General features: G+C 40.7%; 2 protein-coding genes across 5 annotated transcripts in view; one reads left to right on the top strand and one right to left on the bottom strand.

Moving 5' to 3' along the window:
• Positions 1–350: 350 nt before the first annotated feature.
• Positions 351–2,300, bottom strand: LOC309716563 (uncharacterized protein). The gene is made up of 2 exons (XM_082550432.1): positions 1,800–2,300; positions 351–915 (listed from the first exon to the last, which is right to left on the bottom strand). The coding sequence occupies exons 1-2, from the start codon at positions 2,057–2,059 to the stop codon at positions 645–647; spliced, it is 531 nt and encodes a 176-aa protein (XP_082406558.1). The 5' UTR covers positions 2,060–2,300; the 3' UTR covers positions 351–644.
• An 8,196-nt stretch (positions 2,301–10,496) lies between these two features.
• cep162 (centrosomal protein 162) overlaps positions 10,497–12,088 on the top strand; it is a 42,928-nt gene continuing 41,336 nt past the window's right edge. For 3 of the 4 annotated variants that reach the window (XM_082550855.1, XM_082550853.1, XM_082550856.1), the window contains exon 1: positions 10,497–10,579. The gene's annotated coding sequence lies outside the window, so the exon portion shown is untranslated. The other variant, XM_082550854.1, reaches the window with a different exon arrangement.

Genomic DNA, 12,088 nt, shown 5'->3' with positions numbered 1-12,088 from the left:
TAGCAGCTTTCTCATTTCTTTGTGTTTTGTGCTGTTTTACAGGCCCACAGAGGAGGACGGCTCCGAGGCAGAAGAGGGACGGGTCCCAGGACGGTCCATCGGCGGTGGAGCTGGCCATCCTGGAGTCCCTGAAGAGGCCACACCAGTCTCCAATGGAGCATTTCCTCCTCAGCCTTGTTCCTGCTCTGGAGAGCAGCTGGTCCTTTTTATTCCTGTCTCTCTGTAAATTCTTATATTTTATATATTTATGTTTAATGTTTTTCTGTTTGAGACTTTTAATATTATTTCAAATAAATGTTTATAATGACTAATGTCTCAGTTCTACTACACAGCAAATGTTGGCACACAACTTGACACATGTAGAATTTATTTCATATTATACTAATGACAAAATATACTGATACAGTGGGATGCAGAAGTTTGGGCAACCTTGTTAATAGACATTATTTTCCTGTATAAATCGTTGGTTGTTACAATAAAAAATGTCAGTTAAATATCATACAGGAGACACACAGTGATATTTGAGAAGTGAAAAGAAGTTTACTGGATTTACAGAAAGTGTGCAATAATTGTTTAAACAAAATCAAGCAGGTGCATCAATTTGGGCACCACAAAAAAGAAATGAAATGAATATTTAGTGTATATCAATGTGTGTGTCTCCTATATGATATATGGGGTGCCTTTGTCTGGATGTGCTTCCCATCCAGAGCTGCACAGCACAGAGGAAAGTTCCAGCGCTCCTGGAATCCCTCTGTGATGGACCGCCAGTCTCCAGGTGAAGGCACAGCCATGAAGTCGTCCACTAGACAGTCCCAGATGGACGTCGCTGCCTGGGGGGTGATCTGGCTCACCGTGGACACACCGACTCTGAAACTGAACGCGATGGTCCTGAAGGAGTCCCCGGTGACAAGGAACCTGGACAAAATTGTTCAAAATCAGTATTATGTGTACTGCAGTTACAAAATACATTATTCAAATTCCAAAATACTTTTGTGATGTCAGATATAAATCACAAAACTTAAATCTTACATAAAACATTTTGTAATTATAAGGATAATTACAAAATGTATATTAGATAATATCTAAAACAGTTGTGTTTTGTTTTAACTTTAACATATCATAATTTGATTGGTAGCAACTTTCACAACTACAGTGTGCCAATCACTCATAATTCCTAAACATGTCAATCAGGTAGGAATGAAGTAAGACATTAATAGAAATAAAGAGTTGTGTGTTGACATGTAGCCCTTTCCTTGCTTAAATCATTAATATTTTTGAAAAATTAATCTGTGATAAGACAGCTTATCAAGATAGAACCATGTAACTAGAGATGAACCAAACTGTTCAGTTTTATCTAACTCTGTTTTAATAAAGGCTGTGACCCCTGCTATAGAGTCTGACAGCTGCAGGGATTATATACAAATATTCAACTATCCCAGAATTAAACCAGGTCTAAATAAAAAGGAGTGAGTATCACTACAAAGGTTAACTCAGTGGTCCTAATGCTACAGTTTGATATCAGCAAACACCGAGCGCATACATTGATGTGACACCACAGCCATGCTATCATGCAAACACTGATAACAGCATAAATCGAATTAAATCGGGACTTGATGAGACCTTCTGAGTATCACTAGAAATATTATAAAGAGTCGTCTCTGTACCAGTTTGCTTTCAGTAAACACCGACAGCATTCACTGTTAGCATAGCACATCCATGTTAGCAGTGTATAACTGGATGGATTAGCATATTAGCACAGGTATCAATAAAGGACTACCGTATTAAATAGTTTTACTAACCTCAGGCAGACGGACAGGCGCTCTGCAGGTGGGATTGAGCGTCTGTAGTTGGTGTCTAGGCGGGCAATGCTGGGACCGACGAGGGAAAGCAGGTCCTCAAACTGGCCGACGGTGATAGCGCTGGAATCGGCCGTCATCCAGGCGCAGCTCCTGGAGCAAGTGGTGAAACTCACCAAACTGCTCATGCCTCTGGAGGACCTGATGGACCCAGGTACGGCGAGGACGTCTTTTACGCTGCTGCTCTGCTCTCCACAGTACATAGAGAAGGGAGACTCTCTCTTCAAGCGCTAGCTCGATAGCTGCCATCTTGCAAAGATACCGGTCTGGCACAACTCCCTCCCACATTCCTCCCACATTTCCGGTTCACGCGCGTCAAAATATCATATTTTGACGCGCGATGGATTTTTCTTGGACACGCGTTGAGACGCGAATGTACACGCGTCAAATTAGGGGCGTTTGGGGCGTTTTATTCGCGTCCATCGCGTTCGGTGTGAACACACCGTTACAGCTGCAGCAGTGGGAAGACATCAATTTTAATCCTTTGGATTAAGAATAGGATGTCAGTCAAGTTCATATGTATGTAAAGGCAGACAATCAAATACTTCCTGTAATATAGTGTGTCATAAATTTCTCAACCTTCTCAAAAATCAATCAAAAACAAATCTCCTCATACTCAAGCTAAAATGTTAAAATAGAAAAAAAAGATTAAAAAAAGATGTTTACAGCTTTACACACAAATGTTTGTCTCATTGACCTGTTTAAATATTAACAATGCTTAATAACTGATCCATGATCCATCCATCCATTCGCTTCTCAGGGTCGCGGGGGGCACTGGAGCCTATCCCAGCTGTCATAGGGCAAGAGGCGGGGTACACCCTGGACAGGTCGCCAGTCTGTCGCAGGGCCAACACACAGGGACAGACAACCATTCGCACTCACATTCACTCCTAGTGGCAATTTGGATTATCCAATTAACCTATCCCCACAAGCTGCATGTCTTTGGATGGTGGGAGGAAGCCGGAGTACCCGGAGAGAACCCACGCAAACACGGGGAGAACATGCAAACTCCACACAGAAAGACCCCGGCCTGATGGTGGAATTGAACTCAGGACCTTCTTGCTGTGCGGAAACAGTGCTAACCACCATGCCACCGTGCTGCTGATATATGATCCATTATTAGTTATTAACAACATCTCAGGAAAAACGCTTCAGAATTATCTGTATTAAAAAGAATCTACCAGTGACAACAAACAAAAGCCTGTAGTTGTTCTGACATCAGTATTAATGTTAATTATTTCAAATCTTTATAAGAAGGATTTGTGAACTACAGAAGTCGAATTTTACCCTGAGGAAACCTACCAATGACAGTCCCATGCATGTTAGCCTCTTTGTGAGTGTTTATGCATTATGTTGTCTGAGCATTGCTGACCAAAGTGACTGCTGGTGAAACCTGAGTGACGTACCAGTTTGAACTGGTCTGCTCCACTGTGGTTATTGTTCATGTGACACTTCCACCTACTGCTGGACCACAGTTTGTGCTGAAAGTTGCTTCAGAGAGAAGGAATAACAAAACAGAAGAAATAGTCTTTTTACCACAGGTCTGATGACCTGATATGTTTCCACTTTAGTTGATTCATGCATGCAACAATCACAGCTTTCAGCGGACTAACATGCGTCAACCAATCATTAATAGCTCCATGTTTAACAACACAGGAAGATAGAACCATGATGTGCTACTTCACATGTTTCGGTTTCAGAAGCCAGCAGAATGTGTATGTAATCAGTTATGTGAGAGCAGCTCTTTAAAAGGAAGCTTCCAACTGATTTTAAATAGAGGAAATCAGATGATAAATGTTGGTGTGAAAAAGGAACCATAGCAGAGATAATGCAAATGACCTTCTAATGCTTCTTTAGCTAGAGGCTCCTTTCAGAGCCACAAGGAGTCTGTTGTGGGTCAGTTGAATGTCGAGAATTCAATTCAATTCAATTCAAGTGCCCCCAGTCTATGTTCCTGTCTCATCCCTCTGTTGTTTTCACTTCTTCAATCCATCTGCTGTCACTCCACATCCAGCCAGTAGGTGTCCTCACACTCTCCTCCTGCTTTGAGTTACTCCCACAGTGCCCTCATCTGTTTTCCCTTCCCTGCTCGGCCATTAAAACTGCCATCTTGTTCTTGTTTCTTCTTGATGTTCAGCTCTTTGTTCTGCTTTCTGCCTGGAAGCTTCTTCATACTCAAAAATCTCAACAGTTCTTTGAAAACAAAGTAAAAAAGTGAATGTGAGTGAAATCAGTCCAAACTAACAGAGTGAAGAGCAGCAGATGAAGCATCAAAGTCACAAAAAGTAAGGAAAGAAGGAACAAAAGTGCCATCTGTGTCCTTTCAAACAAACAAGCATCAGTGTCCAGGACTAAAACATGAATCCACTGAGGAACTAAGCGTTCCACTATCCGCTCCAAATACACTTACTCCAAACAGGCTATCTTTTATATCTGGCGATCGTGGCTCAAGAGTTGGCAGTTTGCCTTGTAATTGGAAGGTTGCCGGTTCGAGCCCCGGCTTGGACAATCTCGGTCGTTGTGTCCTTGGGCAAGACACTTCACCCGTTGCCTACTGGTGGTGGTCAGAGGGCCCGGTAGCGCCAGTGTCCAGCAGCCTCGCCTCTGTCAGTGCTCCCCAGGGTGGCTGTGGCTACAATGTAGCTTGCCAACACCTGTGTGTGGATGTGTAAAGCGTCCACTTTTATATTTTGTGTGATGGCATTATAATTTAAGTTATAAATTTCTGTCAAATCCTTTGGTATAATGACTCCAAGATATGTCAGTTTGTTAGTATTCCATTTGAAATCATACATTTTACGTATGTTTTCTTTTGGTACATAGTTGTAAGTTAGAGTTTGGTTTTTGTGTATATTTAATTTGTAACCCAAGAATTGGCTAAACGGTTCAAGGCGCATCATCAGTTTGGGAAGACTAGAGTCCGGATTTGACAAGGTCAAAAGTATGTCATCTGCGTATAAGCATATTTTATACTCCACTCCTTTAACCTGAATGCCCTCGATTTTCTGGTCTTCTCTAATACATTGAGCCAGGGGCTCTATAAAAAATGCTAACAAGGTAGGGCTTAGGGGGCACCCCTGACGACATCCTCTCTCCAGTATAATAGTCCTGGACAGATTTCCATTCATTTTAATCCGCGCAGTTGGACAACTGTATAGCGATTTCAAACAGCCTATGATCTGCTCTTTGAAGCCAAACTGTTTTAGATAAAGAAATTCCCATTGCACCACATCAAAGGTTTTCTCTGCATCCAAACTCAAAGCAACTGATATAAATTGATTTTGACTCATAATATTTATTAGGTATAATGCTCTTCTTGTCCTGTGTTTGTCTATATTTTATGAAACCCGTTTGGTCGTGGTCGATCAAGTCGGGACTAATATTTTTCCGTCTTCTTGCAATGATTGAAGTAAATATTCTGTAATCTATATTTAAGACTGAGATAGGTCTATATGAGGTGCACTCTGATCTGTCCTTTCCCTCCTTTGGAATCACAGATAGGATAGCTTGTTTACAGGATACTGGAGTCTCTCCTCCCTTCAAGATATAATTAAAACATTTTAACAGCACTGGTGACAAAAGGTCCCTATACCGCTTAAACCATTCTGCAGGGAATCCATCTGCTCCTGGCACTTTGTCTTCAGCCTAGATATAGCTTTATCAAGTTCTGCGTTAGTAACCTCTTGCGTTAGTATTTTGTTTTGTTCTTCTCCTATGGAAGGCAAATCTAGAGACTCCAGAAATCCTTTCACTAGTGATGAATCCATTATTTGGGGTTGAGTGTAAAGCTCTTTGTAATGTGATGCAAAAGATTCTTCTATATCTTCGGGTTTGTGGGAATAGGTCTTAGTGGATTTTTAATTTTTGTAACTGTTCTATAAGCAAAGAGCTTACCTCTTTTAACCCTAACCCTATTAACATTAAGTGTTACTAAACTGTACTCTTAAAATGACATGTCTTGTATAAGTCAGAGCATTTACCTTGTAAGACCTGGGTGATAAAACAAAACAAAAACAAAACAAATAAACAACAACAAATAAACAAAAAACACCCACACACAACATAAATTTGATTTCAAAATTTGAAACTTGAACTTTAACTAAAACAGAACAAATGAGAGAACTGTGGTTTCGACTAAAAAACAGAATTCCCCAAAAACCCTTTGGAGAGGAAAGCTGTCGTTTCACAAGCGGCCTCTCCTGTGTAAAGTGACGTCTCCTGAGGTTATGCATAAACAAAATACCACAAAGTAAGAAGTAATCAAACAATCAAACAGTGTTTTAATCTCTAAGTACTCTAAGGCAGACATTTAACTTTCAGTATATATTTAGGTGTAAAATGAAACCTAAACATTTACACTAAATTGTATTGTGTACAGTGTAAGGCTGAAATGTCAATCCTTACCCAGGAAAAGTCAAATCGGTAGAGAAACTGAATTTCTCAACTATTCAGCTTAGAACATGATCAAACTGTGTCCCTTGGTTCATGTCGAAATGCCTAGAACATCATCTTCGCTCTCTCTTGATGTTCATCACGGTTCCGGCATCCCGCTGTCTCTGCTGTCTTCCAGGAAAGGTGCTTCAGCTTTTCCTGTGTTGCATCCATGGATTGGGCCTGTTCTCCCGCGGAGCTCAGAACCTTCCTTTTCTGATGGGGGCGTAAGCCTTTCTTTTCTGTTGAATTTCAGTGGGATAGTCCTGGTCAAAGTAGATTCTCACTCCGTTCAGAAAGACCTTTCTTTTTCCAAGCAGAGCAGAGCACCAGTTCTTTAATTCTGTACTTCAGAAAGTAAATCACTATTGACTGGGGGCTGGCATTCGGCGGTGGCTTCGGGCTGAGAGCTCTATGACATCTTTGCATTCCCAGCTCAGTATCACTTAGGGACAACTCCGATTTAATAAATGTTTCCAAGAACTCCCGTAGGTTGTTCCCTTCCGTGTGTTCTGGGATTCCATAAACACGAATGTTGTTTCTTCGTGATCGGGCTTCCAGGTCTGTCAGTTTAGCTTGTATATTTTCTTGTGCTTGAATAGCTTGAAGCAGAACCTCGTTAGCTACGGTAGCCCACTCCTCCACCTCCGCCACCCTCCCTTCTGCCCCATCCACTCTACTTATTGTGTCCTTTATGTGTCTGACAATTTCGTTTAATATGTTATCAATATCTTTTCTAAAACACATAAGTTCCGTGGAGAAGGCATCTTTGAAATTTTTCAGGTCTGTTTTCATGTCCAACCTGGTAGCTTTTAGCTCTTTGTGGATAGCACGGATGCTAGCTTGCAGGCCATCCATACCCTCGTCGCTGTCATCATCTGTGTCTTGCCTCTCTGTTTACGACCAGTTTTCCCCTCCATTAGTGTAAAATGCTGTCAGAGTAATAATTCGAGTAAATTTGGGGATTTTTGGTTAGTGAGTCTGGGAGCTCTCACCTTACACGTACCGGAAACCCCCTGGGTACACCCTTCTAAATGTATAATTGAGGTTTCCAGTTCAAAATAAACCACAATTTCAAAGACAAAAGTCCAAATGGCAACATTCATTTGACATTGCATAGACCTTGTTAGCTAGTTGCAACAAAACCTTAATTTGGAGGAACAGGTCCAACTTGCCCACACCAAATCCACTTCCTGTTTGTGGAGATGTCTGTAAAACTCCTCAAAGTAAAATGTCCAAAGGTCCAGGGGAATGTGTGTGTGTGTGTGTGTGTGTGTGTGTGTGTGTGTGTGTGTGTGTGTGTGTGTGCCGTGCAGCACAGGAACAAAATCAACTGGTCTGTCGGTGGGATTGGCTCGCCATCAATATCAGATCCATTCTAATGCATCGAAAAGAAACCCTGACCTGTCAACAACAGTGTCATAGGAAACACTGAGTTTCCAAATTATCACACTTCACACACTGTTAGCACATAAAAGTACTGTTTGTAACATTAACCATGTTTACAACTGAAAATAAAACTGTGAAATATGTAATAATCGTTGCATTGGTTTCAAGGGCTTCTTCAGTCTTTTCAGTAGTTAAAATATTTACAATTTCAATCACATTTTGAAGAAAACACAACTGTAGGGCATCGCCTCAAGTTTTGTTCAGCAAATAAAGATTTCCACAAAACATTGTAACCTATTTCTCCAGTAAACACTACAAACATTTTACTCACAGTGAACTCATAATAAGTGCAAATAAACAATGAACAGGTAAAATAGTTTGCTCACCGATCTCACAAGAGGACAGCGCAGGAGCGTGAGATGGCACCGTCTCTAAGCCCTGACATTCCACGACCAAACAATGCGGAGAGAACCAGAACTAGTTAGTTGTTTTGAACTTAACGCATCATTTTAGCAGTACACATGCATGAAAGCATTTTTAGCATAAGCAGCTAGTGTTAACTCTTCCTTCTATATTATTTTTGTACCTTTTTTCAGCGAATCTCTCCCTCTTTTTCCCTGCCAGTGTATTCAGAGCTAATGGGGCATAGCTTGTGCTCTCTCAGACGGAGATGGCAGGCGGAACAATGCATCATTTTGCAGATGCTCATCAGCTCTCCACCTCCACCATCTGCTGCAGCAGAAATGGTAATAATACTCTCATTATTCTCATATATTACAATCCATCCATCCATTCGTTTCCGCTTCTCCTTTTCAGGGTCGCGGGGGGCACTGGAGCCTATCCCAGCTGTCATAGGGCGAGAGGCAGGGTACACCCTGGACAGGTCGCCAGTCTGTCGCAGGGCCAACACACAGAGACAGACAACCATTCGCACTCTCACATTCACCCCTAGTGACAATTTGGATTATCCAATTAACCTATCCCCACAAGCTGCATGTCTTTGGACGGTGGGAGGAAGCCGGAGTACCCGGAGGGAACCCACGCAAACACGGGGAGAACATGCAAACTCCACACAGAAAGACCCCGGCCTGATGGTGGAATTGAACTCAGGACCTTCTTGCTGTGCGGCAACAGTGCTAACCACCGTGCCACCGTGCTGCCTGCTATATTACAACCATTATATTACAATGGTTCAGGTTTAATTTTCATTTCATATTATCTCCGCCTGTATATACCTATTGCTACAACCCTATTTGAAGCATTTGTTTGTAAGTTGTGTGTTAAACACTTTATCTGTTTTGTTGTATCTGTGAATATCTTTCCTGAACTTAACTCTTGACAACTATCAGTGAGTTGTTCTGGTAGCAGGTGATATTTTTCTTAAGAAATCCTCTCTCAAAAAGCCTTAAGGATGTCTAGTGATGTGGTGTAAAACACAACTATTTCCAGGAGTAGTTCTGGATAAATAACTTTATGAAACTCAAATGCAGTAGAATATAATAGAATAGCCCTTTATTGTCATTGCACATGTACAACAAAATCATGGGTGCTCCATGCCAACTGTGGAGGAATAAAAAAATATAAATAGTAAAGACATCAGGAATAAATAGCAAATGAACTGATATATATACAGTCAAGAGGAATATATACAAAACAAGAGAAAGGCACACAATGGAGAGTAAAGTGCTTGGAAGCAGTGCAAAAGGTCTGTGTATAGAGTTCGTATGTGAGAAAAGGGTTACGGGGTGCAAGGGGTTACCCTGGTTTTACTGAGGCTGGAGGATCTGGCAATGGCCTCCAGGTGAGGCAGAGGGCAGCCAGTGATTTTTTGCATTGTGTTGATTACCGTCTGCACAGGCTTCCTGTTTTCAGTAGTGGCCCCTGCGTACCAAACACCCAGGCAGGAGGAAAGCACGCTCATTTAATGCTTCCTCTGTTACTTTACAAGCTAAGCTATATGGTATGAGTGTATTGTGCTTACTGTGCACAAAATTATGGGTAATGTCTGTCAGATAAACTGGAATGATGGTCAGCAAAATGGAGCACCATGTATGCGTTCTTGTTCCAGCTAGTATCCCTGTCACACAGCTGGGGGAGTGTGTGCAAGGTTGTGTGGAACAGAGCCGGTGAGGCAGTTGTAAAGAGAGATTATATGGATCCAGAGACACTAGTTTTGGCCCACTGAGACTGCAGTTAAAAACTTCTCCTGAACTTGAAACCATACTTCCATTAAGATAGAAAAAGCTGCACGGTGAGGTTTGATCTCAAGTTCTAACTACAGGAAATGTTAGTAAATACATATGAAAAAAGTCTGAAGATAATAACTGTTTGTGTTGACTGTCAAATGTTTTTTGTTAGTGTAACATTTGTATAACACAAATATCACAGTAATCATATAGTGGTCAGTAAAATGTATTTAGAACTTGCAAATTGATAATGGATTCATCATCTCTTAAGTCATCACAAAGAAATTAGATACAAAATGTGAAAATGGACTCATCTTAGTGAAAAAAGTATTAGTAAAACAATGACACACTGACTGACTTTCAGCAAGCTTTCCAAACAGACATAAGCATGTTTCTCTGTGACAGCAGCTGCCAATCAAATGCCTCATCTTATAGAATCAGGTTATTAATCAAAATAAAACTAATAGAATAAATCAGCCAGACGAGAGTTACTACTAATGGCTGAGGTTAGCTTTATTGTTTTAGTATGACCAGTTTAACAGCCACCCTGCCGCCCGACACCAGGGGGCGATAGAGACGCTTTGCTTTCAGTTTTTGAAAGGTCGTGAATTTATTTCTGTAGTCGTTGGTCTGTGACGCATCGGGTCAGCCAATCGGGTTGCGTCAGGCAATTTAAGACAACAAACAGAGGAGACGTTTCAACAAGTGTTCAGCTGAGTAAGTCCATTGTGTTATGTGAGTTGTGCTGATACAGGAGCGACACAGCTAAGCTACTCAAGATGCAGCAGATGCAGTAGGGGAATAGCTCTTCTCTTTGGCCAGCTAGCGTTACAAGATAAACTGCGGCTGCAGTTGGCTTTAAGGCGCCCGAAAGTACCGGAAGTAAGTTAGTTCATTTTCAAAATAAAACCCAGTCACAAAGTATCAGAATCAGAATTTATTTATCCCCAAGGGGCAACTAATAAACAACAAAGCAGCATAACGTTTAGATAAGGACAATAAGAACAGGCAATAAGAGTGAAGTATTAAACTCATTTGCTGAAACGATTCTTTACAAAACACTAACAAAAGTAGACATTATTAGGTATAATTAAGTTGAATGAGAATTACAGATTCGAAGATGCGTGAGAGTATTTTAGAATCTGTTGTCGAAAAACACTTGATGGTGCTCGTAGAAACCCAGGTTAAGATTACTTTATTTATACCCACAGGTAAATTTGCTTTACAGAAAAACCCCTTCACAAACACACATACCTAATGAAACCTGACAAAACACATATGTAGTAATTAAACAATATGAATCAGAGCCAAGTCAAATAAGTGTGAAAGCCGCAAATATTTGACTATTTGTGTTGTTAATAAGCGTAATGATGGTTTGACGTTATACTCGTGTTACAGTGAAGAAAAGATTGACCTGCTAGGCGAGTGAGTCTTTTCACTTTATATTTGGATCATTTTGAGCCTCACATCGAAAATGTTGTCAAAGTTAATATGAAAAATCTGTTTTATTTAATAAGGTAATCATAACTCAAGAAACTACTCAGTTCAGTCTTCATTAGCAGCATGGTTTGCTCAGTTGCCATGGCGATAATTCAGGTGTGAAATGGCCGTAAGAGATATCTCCATGACAACTGAGCAAACTCCATCTATGGTTGAAGACTTTGCTTTGTCATCATTAAGTGTTTTTGAGGACCTAGTAAAGATCCATTCACAGTCAAAGTGGGGACTCGGTTTCTCTCAAATGTGATGCAAAACACACCACAGTGTTTCACTCATTAAAGTAATGGTAGTTTGGGGTGTTTGGACAGAACATTATGTTTTCTAATCTGTTTTCTGCACGTAATATACCAACAGTACAGTGTGTCATATTTTCTAGTAGGTGTATTCCTTATCAGTCTCCACTATAGGCAACGCAGTAACTTTTCAAAGAAGAAAAAATCACCCTAAATAGTAACAGAAATGCTATTTTGTCTGAAAATTCTGGTTTAAAACCGTTTAGAAATAAATGTTGTCTCTATAAGAAACGACTTAGAATTTATACAACCAACTGAACGATGTTTCATTTCACTGCATTCTTCCAATCTTGATATTTCATGCAGTGAAACAGTGTCAAAGCAAGATGAGCCAGCAGAAATGATATTGCCTTTCACAAAGTGCTTACTATGGGTTGACAGGTGCTTTGAAGTTTATTTGGATGGACAGGAAAGTTTATTTTGTTGAGGTAGG

The sequence above is a fragment of the Aulonocara stuartgranti genome, assembly GCF_965226115.1.
Source record: "Aulonocara stuartgranti genome assembly, chromosome: 11".
NCBI lineage: Eukaryota > Metazoa > Chordata > Actinopteri > Cichliformes > Cichlidae > Aulonocara > Aulonocara stuartgranti.
Note: the sequence above shows the minus strand (reverse complement) of the source record. Positions and strands in the feature narration are given on the sequence as shown.